General features: G+C 46.2%; 1 protein-coding gene across 1 annotated transcript in view; it reads right to left on the bottom strand.

The window, feature by feature from the left end:
• Positions 1-4,091: 4,091 nt before the first annotated feature.
• Positions 4,092-10,997, bottom strand: part of FOXP4 (forkhead box P4) — an 82,988-nt gene continuing 76,082 nt past the window's right edge. Inside the window, exon 17 of the mRNA XM_049891658.1 lies at positions 4,092-4,754. Coding sequence (XP_049747615.1) covers positions 4,673-4,754 — 82 coding nt within the window. The 3' untranslated portion in view covers positions 4,092-4,672. The remainder of the gene's footprint in view (positions 4,755-10,997) is intronic.

Below are 10,997 nucleotides of genomic sequence, written 5' to 3'. Positions count from 1 at the left end.
GACCTGGCCCTGTTACTCTCTCTTCCTGAGCACCCTGGCCAGGACCCAGGGTGAATGATCGGAGGTTGGGGATGACTCCCCTTTTTTCCCCTCCCCAACCCCAACTCCCCAGCAGCAGGTGGGCTTTTCACCCAAGCCCAGGCCAAGCTTTCCTGGGGCCCACTGATTAGTCCAGAGTAAAAGGAAGTCCTTCCAATGGCTTTCAGGCCCCCATGACCTGGGCTGTACCTGTCTGGGCCTTCATCTCCCCTCACTCATTCCCTCCCAGACATGCTGCTTCTTCCAATTTTTTTCTTTTTTTTAAACTTGCCAGGCGTGTTCTTGCCTCTTTGCATTTGGTCTTCCCTCTGCTTAGAATGTGCTTCACCTAAATATCTACATGGCCCCCTTCCTCATTTTCCTTAGTTCTCTGCTTATGTCACCTCAGAGACGCCTTCCCAGACCCCTCACTCTCTGTCCTCCCCTACCCCCATCAATATATTCTCCATTGACCTTTCACCACTTGACTTATTATATGTTTGTTTGTTGGTAGAATGAAAGCGCCGCGAAAGCAGGAGCCTTGCCTTGTCCACTAACTAGTGTATTCCCTAGAATTGTGTCTGCCACAGAGAGCTCAACAAACAGCCCCAGTCTCACAGAAGGGAAAACAGAGGCCAGACAGAGGAAGGGACTAATCCAATTCACACAGTTAAGTAGTAGCAAAACCTTACTAAACCTCACCTTTCCAGATGCCCAGCCCAGTTCTCTTTCCTGCCCCCAGAGCTTATCCCCTTCTCCCACTCCCAAAGCCCTCCAGGCAGTGAAGGGTAACAGTCCCTCTTACATCTGCTGTGCCCCCCGCCCTGCCCTCCCAAAGTAGAATGGGCCAGTCCAGGACTCTGCTGTCACAGTCCTTTCCACATAACTGTACTCACAAGTCCTGGCCCAGTGCCAGGACCTGGCGCCCACCCCTTCCCTGTGTCTGTCCAGCAGGCATGCAGTTCTTCCCAGGCTTCCTGTCTCTGGCAGAGGGCCAGTGGGCTGCCGGGCTGGGCTCTGCAGCTGGACCACAGCTGCGGTCTCAGTACCCTGAAGAATGGGGAACAGGACACTATGGCCTTAGAAAGGGACAGGGGAGGGGCTCAACCTCTCAGAAGAGGGGCGTACAGAAGGGCATGTGTTTGTGTGTGGTGGGTAGAGGCTGCCCAGTAGGGATTGTGAACCTCCAGTTCTCCTCCCCCATGCCCTCCCTAATGGGCATTGAGGTGGGGATAGAGTTCTAACCCTTTTCATTCCAGGAGGAGCTGGTGCCTGATGGGGTGAGGGAGCTCTGGGCCCCATCTCTTCTTCCCCTGATGATGGGGGATGATGGTGATGTGTCAAATTCAGCAAACATGAGTTGATACGTTCTATATGCCAGGCTTGCTGGATACTTCTAGATTAGCTGCTTACTTTAATGCCCACAACAGTCCTGATAGTTTTTATCCCCATTTTACAGGCGTGGAAACTGAGGCACAGAGGAAATAAGGTGACTGGCCCAAGGTCACACAGCTAGTAAGGAGTGGAGCTGGGACTTGTACCACATTTTCTGAGGTCAAATGCAGTGCTCACTGCAATCCCTGACTTGGCCTTTAACACAGAAGAAGAACTGCGACGCCCTTCTTAATATGCCCCTCAAAGTTGAAGATGGGGACGTGGACCTCTGCATCTCTCCTTTGTCTTATTGATACTTGGGGTACTAGGAGCTTGGCAGAGGGTAGTAGAAGGAGTAGGGCTTGGTTTGGTGTCATGTGGACCCAATTTGCATCCTAGCTCAGTCACTTCTACCTACCTATGTGATCTTGGGCAAGTTACTCCAGCTGTCTGAGTATCCGTGTCTCCTGGGCATAAAAGTACCTACCTCCCAATTGTGGGGAGAGTTTGTGAGGGTCTGGTACATAGTCAGCTCTCAGTAAATGTTAACTCTTAACCCAACACGTCCCTTCCCAATTCTTGCCCAGCAGCGAGTGACGGGAGCTTCAGAAAAAAACATTTCCATTGTATTGAGTTTTATTTACCAACACTACACAGTGCTTAGGGAGCCCTGATGGCACAATGGTTAAGGGCTCAGCAGTGCGAGCCCATTAGTGGCTCAGTGGGGGCGAGACATGGCAGTCTGCTTCTGCAAAGATTACAACCTTGGAAACACTATGGGGCAGCTCTACTCTGTCCTGCAGGGTCACCATGACTCGGAATCGACTCAGCAGCACACAACAACAACACACAGTGCTTACTATGTGACATATACAGTTCACAGCACTTTACATAGATTAACCAATTTAATATCCACAAAGGTAAATACCAATTAATATTTAATACCAATATTTTACCCATTTTACAGCACAAGGAGATTAAGCAATTTGTTTAAACCTCTCAGCCCTCCACCCTTGCCTGCTGCCCTCCACATGCTTCGCTTCAGTACCATCTTCCCTCCACTCCCATATTGGGGTCTCTTCTCCTTCATTCCAGTGATAATTAATTCTGAGGTGTTAATCATGTAATGCCCTCATGCAGTGGCCTCTGAACTATTTTGGCAGGGCACCTATATCAATTTTTTAAAAATTGAACATCAATCTCAATACATGTCTGTTTATTTGTAAATTACATATAAGTGCTATGGTATTAAGTGCTAGGAAAAGACATCATGTTTGGTAACGTGGAAGATCAGCAAAACCAAGGGAAACCTCCCATGAGCTGAATTGACACAGGGCTGCAGCAATGGGCTTAAACATACCAAAGGTTATGAGGATGGTGCCAGGCTAGGCAATGTCTCGTCCTATTGTACACAAGGTCGTCATGAGTCGGAGCTGACTAGATGGCACCTAACAACAGGAACAACATTACATTGATAAACAGTGCAAGTAATAAATGTTCATCAAAGTAGAAAAGTAAGCCGGTGAGACAAAAAGGAAATGCAGCAATGGTGTTTCAGCGGTGGAATTCTCTCCTTCCATGCAGGAGACCTGGGTTTGATTCCCAGCCAATGCACCTTGTACACAGCCACCACCCCTCTGTCAGTGTTGCCATGATGCTGAAAAGGTTTCAGCGAAGCTTCCAGACTAAGATAAACTAGGAACAAAGGTCTGGACATCTATTTCCAAAAATCAGCAATGAAAACCTTACGGATCATAACGGTTCAATCTACAACTGATCTCAGGGGTGGCACAAGACCAGGCAGTGCTTTGTTCCATCATGCCTGTTGTCACCATGAGTCAGGGGCCGACTCAATGACAGCTAACAACAATTTGCCTAATGAAACTTCTGTAAGAATTCCCCTTAAAAGAAATAAAAAAGTAAATATAAATGAATCTGATACAAATAGAAATAAACACAGATGTTTCTTCTTCTTGCATCCCGCTTTGAAGACAATGGGTCTGGTGTATTTCTCTTCCTGAGGGCATATATGCATCCTATAGAGAGCTTTGCCTTAACCTACTGGTTATAGCTTTTTCTGGATCGTAGATATACACATATCTTAAATCTGATGAAAGCTATATAGGCACTCCCTCCTAAAAAGTTCCCCCCAAACAAACATGGCATTTCCAATACAAGTCTGGGTGGCATATGGACTCCCCGAAAGCCCCATCTAAGGTTATTGGCCTTGATTTGAAGGACTGCTCCAGGGGTGAGCTTCAGGGATCTATATGGGATGGAACTTGGGGATGGAGAGACAATCGTATCCACCTCTGCCGCCCTGTCCTGAGTCTACAGGTCTTTGAGGGCAATCTGACATTGTGGAGGAGAACAAACAAAACAAAACAGATAGAAGTATAGAGCAATTGAGTTAACCAGAAAGCACTCCCTAACAGACAAGGGAATGGACAGGACCACAGGTGATGGGGGAGGGCAGAGGTGGAATGAGAGTATTGGGGGTGCTTGCCTATTCTGGTCCCTGAAGATGCTCATGGACTCCCGCTGGGGGACAGGTGGTCTGACCTAAGACAGTGAAGCTGATGGGTGGGATAATGTCATGATCACACTAAGGCAAAAATCACTGACTTTCGGTTTGGACTTTGCTTGCAATAATAAGAGTCTGAACACTTTCACATTTATCGTCTCATTTATTGCCATCTGTATCAATTAAATGTCCCATCAGGAAAACAGAAACCATTCTAAGTAGTTGTTGGGTGGCGTTGAGTTGATTCCAGCTCATAGTGACCCTACAGGACAGAGTAGAACTGCCCCTTAGGGTTTCCTAGGCTGTAGTCTTTACGGGAGCTGATCATCAAATCTTTCTCCCCCAGAGCGACTGAGTGGGTTTGAACTTGCAACCTTTCAGTTAGCAGCAGAGTGCTTCACCGTTGCACCACCAGGGCTCCTTATTCTACGTAGAGGAAGATTTAATACAGGGAATTGTTTACAAATGTGTTCGAAGGGCAAATGAACAAAAGGGAGAAAGCGGTAACGCTCAGAGGCTAGGAAGCTGCTACCGTCCCTAGCCAGAACCCACAAGCCCACACTTGCTGTTGAGCAGGTGGAAGCGCTGTCTGCTGCTACGTTGGAACTGTACCGCTGCCACTGAGCAGTAGCCTCGAGGCTGCACTCTTGCTGCCACCACTCCTGCTGAAGCTGCTGGAGTGCCCAAATGCCTGCTGCTGCTGCTGCCATTTCAGATGTCACGTCCAGAAGCAGGTAACTCTGGCTTCTGCCTTCTTCATACCTTCCCATCTCTCACCAGTTCCTCCCATTGGCAAAACCTATCTGGAGGTTGGGAAACGTTTATAGGTTTCCAGTCCCTGCAAAACACAGAAGGGAGGGAGTGAAGCTGAGAGCCAACAGGCAAAGGGCCAGCGTGCCTTAATAGCTAACGCAAATTCCCAGTCTCTTTCTCTCCCCCCCCACCTTTTTTTTTTTTTTTTTTAGTTGCTGTTGGGTCAGCTCTGACTTACAGCAGCCTTATGTATGACAGAAGGAAACATTGCCGGGTTCTGCGCCATCCTCACAATTGTTGGTACATTGCAGCTATTGTGTCAGTCGAGGGTTTCCCTCAGTTTTGCTGACCCTCTATCAAACATGACGTCCTTTTCTAGTGATTGGTTTTTCCTGACGTTGTTTCCAAAGTAAGCAAGACAAAGTCTTGCCATCCTCGCTTCTAAGGAGCGTTCTGGTTGTACTTCCTCCAAGACGGATTTGTTCATTCTTCTGGCAGTCCATGGTATATTCAATACGTCCCCACACCACCCAGTTTTAACTTAACTACTTCCTAGCCTTTACACTAGAAGCAGGTTTCTTGTTTCTGAGCGTATTTTCTGTCTCCCCTCACTAGAATATGACCTCCTTGAGGACAGGGTGCTGTCTTGTCCATTATAATTTCTCCAGCACCTAGAATGGTGCCTGAGTCAGTGCTCAATAAAAATTTTCTCATCGACTACTTTGTCCTGTTTTCCTGTCGGAGTGGGCACCATCTCCTGGCCACCCAACCCCTGGGCACGTCCAGTGCACAGATATGTTCTACATCTGGGGATAGACCGGTGTTTCTCAACTGAGGTGATTTTACCTCCCAGGAGATATTTGACAGTGTCCAACTGAGGAAGATGTTACTGGCATCTAGTGGGTAGAGGCCAGTGATGCTGCTAAACATCCTACAATGCACAGACAGCCTCCACAACATTGGACACAGTCATATGTGTCCAATCACATGTACTAAATTTTGATCTGGGAAATATGGTCGCCATAAGCGTATCAGTGACTCTGTGGCTGAAAGTGAACGTTCGCCACTTTTTGTTTTTCTGGCTTATTTTCAAAAAATTTTATTGTGGTAAAATATATACAACAAATATGTTTCCATTTTAACCATTGTTAAGTATACAATTCAGCGGTATTGATTATATTCGTATTCACTATTTGTTTCCAAAATTTTTCATCCCTCCAAACAGAACTCCTGTACCCATTAAGCAATAACTCCCCATTCCCGCTCCCCCCAGCCCCTCGTAACTACTAACAAACTTTTGTCTCTATGCATTTGCCTAGTCTAGGTATTTCATAAGAGTGGGATCAAATTTGTCCTCCTGTGTCTGTCTTATTTCACCGAGCATCATGTTTTCAGAGTTCAGGCATGTTGTACCATGTATCAGATCTTCATTTCTCTTTATGGCTGAATAATACTCCATTGTATGTATGTGCCACTTTTTGTTTATCCGGTCATCTGTTGATGGACTCTTGGGTTGTTTCCATGTTTTGTCTATTGTGAATAATGCTGCAGTGGACACTGGTGTGCAAGTATCTGTTTGAGTTCCTGCTTTCTCTTATTTTGGGTATATACACAGGAGTGGAATTGCTGGGTCATGTGATAATTCTATGTTTAACTTTTTGAGCCCACTTTTAACATACAAAGAAACCAAGGCCCAGAAAAGGGGCGTGATTTGCTCAAAGGGTTCAGCTGCTGTAACTTGCCCTGCCTGGCAGGTCTCAGGAACGCTTTGGGCCAGGACAGGGCTGACTCTTCAGCTGCCTCTCCTGCCACGCCTCCCTCTCTGGCTGCCCCAGGCTAGTGGATGAGCCATGATGCGGATGCCTCTTTCATGTCTCCATGTGCTCATGGAGCTGAGGCCAAGAAGAGCTGACTCAGCCATGACCTTCTCAGGGCTGGTAACTTGCTGCTGTCCCAGGAAATAGGCCATCCTGGAGCTCTGCCAGAAGGACCGTGAGAGTGGTCAGGTAGTCTAAGCAACTGAGACAGGGGCTGGAGGAGACAGGAGCAAGGCCCTGTGCTGGCCTCTCCTTTGTCTGTCTGCCAGGGTGGAGCTCTCAGCCACAGAGTCACTGCTATACTTATGGCGACCGTATTTCCCAAGCCAGCAGTTAGTACACATGGTTAGACACATATGACTATCTTTATGAGGAAAATGGGAGAAAGGATTAGAAATAGGGTCTATCCCAGGGTTTCTCAAACTCAGCGCTATTGATATTTTAGACCAGATAATTCTTTGTTGTGGGGACTGTCCTGTGCATTGTAGGATGTTTAGCAGCATCACTGGCCTCTACCCACTAGATGCCAGTAACATCTTCCCCAGTTGCAACATACAAAAATATGACTTTGTTTGAAGGATTTGACCTACCATTACTGGCTTCGATGATGGAGGAAGCAGGTCATGAGCCCCAAAAGGGATACAGCCCTGCCAACACCTTGAGTTTAGCCCAGGGAGATTATAGTTGGGTCCGTGACCTAACAGAGTGTGAAATAATAAATTCATGTTGTCTTAAGCTGACGGCGTTGTGGTAATTTTTTTTACAGCAGCAATAGGAAAGTAATACATGAAGTAATAAGCATGGGGCTGGAGGTGGAAACACAGTCCTTGTGCAAAAATTACTACTTACTAACTGCAAATGAGTCAGCTTGCCAGCTCCCTCTCCCTGCAATCTCAGGTCTTCCTAACAATAATAATAAAAAGTATATAAAACACTGATGATGAGTCTACCATTTATTGAGGGCCAACTTCATGCCAGACACTCAGCTAGACCTTTCGAAACATTGCCATTTGATCTTTGCACCATACAGCACAGACAGAGGGAAAAACCTTTTGCCTTCTTCCCTTGCAGGTCAGCTTCTTGTTAATAATTAACTCTCAACAAGTTGGAGGTAGCTCTTTTGCAAGTCAAAGTCATTTTAAATCTAAAGGGTTAGTTGAAGGAGGTGTGTTTGTTATCTTAGAGGACTCAGCTAAAGGCTCCCTAAAAAACATTCCTTATAGATTTACCAGGACATTGCTGGAGGATCTGGAGTGTCCTGCAACCCGTCCTTTCACTCATCCAATAAGTATCCATTAAGCACCAACTATTGAGCCCTTGCCCTCAAGACACTCAAACTCTAGGGGGAGAATGAGGCGTGGATAGACATAACCATGACATACATAACTATAGATGACATAGCCACAGCCTGGGGCAGAGCAGGATTGTGGCCTTAGGAAGCACGTCATGAGTGTTTAACTGGAAAGGGGACATCAGGCTATGGGCATCTACTAAGGTTGTAAGGAGGTGTGCATTCAAGTTGGGCTTGAAAGAATAGGTAGGTTTTGCTAAGCAGGCATGGTACTGGTGGCATTCAGGTAGGGCAAACAGGAAGGGAAGTGGAGGCCTGCAGACTAGCTCAGTCTTCATAGCATCCTTACTGAGTTGCTGTTGTTAGTGGTTGTTGAGTTAGCTCCATGTACAACAGAATGAAACATTACCCAGTCCTGCGCCATCTTCACAATTTTTGGTATGTGCAACTCATTGTTGTGGCCTATGTGTATTTTGAGTGCCTTCCAACCTATGGGGCCCATCTTCCAGCATTATACTGGACAATATTCTGTTGTAACCCACAGGGTTTTCATTGGCTGATTTTCGGAAGTAGATCTAGTCTGTCTTTGTCTTAGTCTGGAAGCTCTGCTGAAACCTGTCCGCTATGGGTGACCCTACTGGTATTTGAACTATGAGTAGCACAGCTTCCAGCATCATAGCAATGTGCAAGCCACCTTATTGAATAGGTAATGCCAGTAAAGCCCAGTTTACAAAGTATTCGAGTTACAACGAACTGCACTTATAACTGTTAGTTGTTTTTTTTGTACGTCTTATGGTTAGCAGTATGTACTACCTACAGTGTTGCAGTACATAATTTGCTGATGTTATCATTCTCATGCCAACCCCCAAAGACAAATAAAAATTAGATTTATAAAGATACTGGTAATAAAAGGCAATAATAATGAAAACAAAAAAAGATACTCAATTTACATCAGAACTGACTTACATCAAAGGTGTCAGAATGGAACGCTGTCATAATGTGGGAACTACCTGTATTATTATCCCCATTTTGCAGAAGAATAAACTGAGTCATAGGGAAGTTGAATGACTTGCCATAAAGTGCACCCAGTTTATAAATGGTGAGCTGGGATTTGCAGCCTGGCAGTCTGACTCCAGAACCCACACCCTTAATCCTTTCATCACGTCCAGTGGGGAAATGCGAGTTTAGCCGAGTGAATTTAAAACCCCTTTTTCATTCATCAAACATTGATTGAGCACCCACTGGCTGCCAGCTCTGTGTTAGGGAAACCAGGGTGATCCAGTGAGCTGGCCGTCAAAGAGCACCCATGTGGAGAAGAAGACAGCTGTGGAGATAGTGAGCTGCCCCATTGCACAGTGAGTTCCCTGAGAGTTGGGGACAGAGAAGGGAGAGTGTGGCAGTCAAAGGATGACTCCTGGGGAAGGCTTTTTAGGAGAATGGAAGCAGGAACAAAGTCAGTGAAGGAGACAAGGGCAAATGGTCAGAAAGCTGGGGGGTGAGCCAAAATGGGGCAGAATCAAGGCTGCCTTTCACTTGTAGGCCCCAGGGAAATGTACAAATGGAGGCCCCTGGCTCACAGTTGGCTCTCCTTCTTTTCTCACTCCCACCTTGTCCTGCAGAGTGAGGAGCCTGGTGTTAATGTGCATGGGCATTCCAACCACACATTCAAGCTCTACAAACAGCTGCCCCGATCACCCTCCAGGCCTAGGGATACACACACCAGAGTCACGCTTCACCCTAATGGAGGTCAAACTCAGGGAAGAAGCCCTTGTAGTCTCCGGAGGCAGGATTAAGTCTGTTTGGGCAAATAATTGCAGAGTATTGGGTACCCAGAGCATGGCCTAGAAGATGAGTTAGGAGAGCATGGCCCTCTAGCCCCATGGGCTCCTTGCTCCATCAGAGGCCCTGGGTGTCCAGGTCTAGATAGAATCATGGATTCCCTATGAAGAAGTTTCATCCAGGGTCAAATTCTACAGGAAGATTGGGTGGTACAAAGATTAAAAAGAGGCCACTGCAGTTAGAAGGCCCCCCCCAGGGTTTGTGAGAGAGCACTGGAGAGTGTGTAGAGATGGTGGGTGAGTGTGAGGTGAGGAATAGAAGGCAGGGAGCACAGAGCACTCTTTCAAGAAATTTGGCAATGAAAGCAAAGCAGGAGGGACTGAGCTTGAGGAGGAGGTAGGAAAGAGGGAATAGTTTTGTTTATTTGTATTTAGAAGGCAGTAGACAGGAGCATGTTTGAGACTGAGGGAAAAGAGACTGTGGAAAGCAAAAGAGGTTGAAAATTCAAGAAAAAGAAGGGAATGAAACGTATGATCAAAAAGGATCTTTTTTTGCATGAGCATTGCACGCTTTTAAAGAATTATCTATACAAGATTTACTTGTCATCAGTGACTCTAAAGCATGGACGAGTTTATGGAGTAGTAATATTGGAACCACTCTTGAAACCAACTCTGCGGACAGGGATTGGCCTGGACTATAAGATAGACAATGATGCTGGTGAGGAGTGAACTTCGTGGCTCAAGTAGACACACGAGAGCATGCAGACGACTCCTGTCCGGTGGTGAGATGAGAAGGAAGAGGGGGATAGGAGCTGGTTGAATGGACACGGGGAATACAGGGTTGAGAGGAAGAGTGTGCTGTCTCTTTAAGGGCAGAGCAGCGGGGAGTGCATGGTGGGGCGTGTATGGCTTTTTGTATGAGAGACTGACTTGATTTGTAAACTTTCACCTAAAGTCCAATAAATAAATTAAGAAAAAAAAGATTAGGGGGTAGTGATTCCCAGTCAATGATGGTAAAACAATATGGGAAGAGCTAGCGAGAACGGTGACACAATGTGAAGAACGGAACCAATGTTATTGAACCATACATGTAGAAATTAATGAATGGGTGTATGTTCTGCTACGTATATTTTCACCAAAATTAAAAAAGGATCATTTTTCCTTATCAGCCAGGGTATATGATAGACTTATATCCCCCTCTTTCTCTGTGTGAACGTAGGGGGAGATTGAGGGAGCCCTAGCTGGGTGGTCTTGATTGTCCCTGAAAGAATAACATGTATCGAACACTCACTCACAGTGTCGGGCACTGTTTGAGGGGCTGAGCATGTGATATCTCACTTATTTCTCACCACAAACCTTGAGGTCAATACTACAGTGAAACCTAGGAGAGCCGGAACTCAGAGGGACTACCTTGTTATTCCGAGTCTCAAAAGTTTTCTGCT

The sequence above is a fragment of the Elephas maximus genome, chromosome 1, assembly GCF_024166365.1.
Source record: "Elephas maximus indicus isolate mEleMax1 chromosome 1, mEleMax1 primary haplotype, whole genome shotgun sequence".
Taxonomy (NCBI): domain Eukaryota; kingdom Metazoa; phylum Chordata; class Mammalia; order Proboscidea; family Elephantidae; genus Elephas; species Elephas maximus.
The sequence above is the reverse complement of the archived record's forward strand: the minus strand, read 5'-3'. Positions and strand labels throughout refer to the sequence as shown.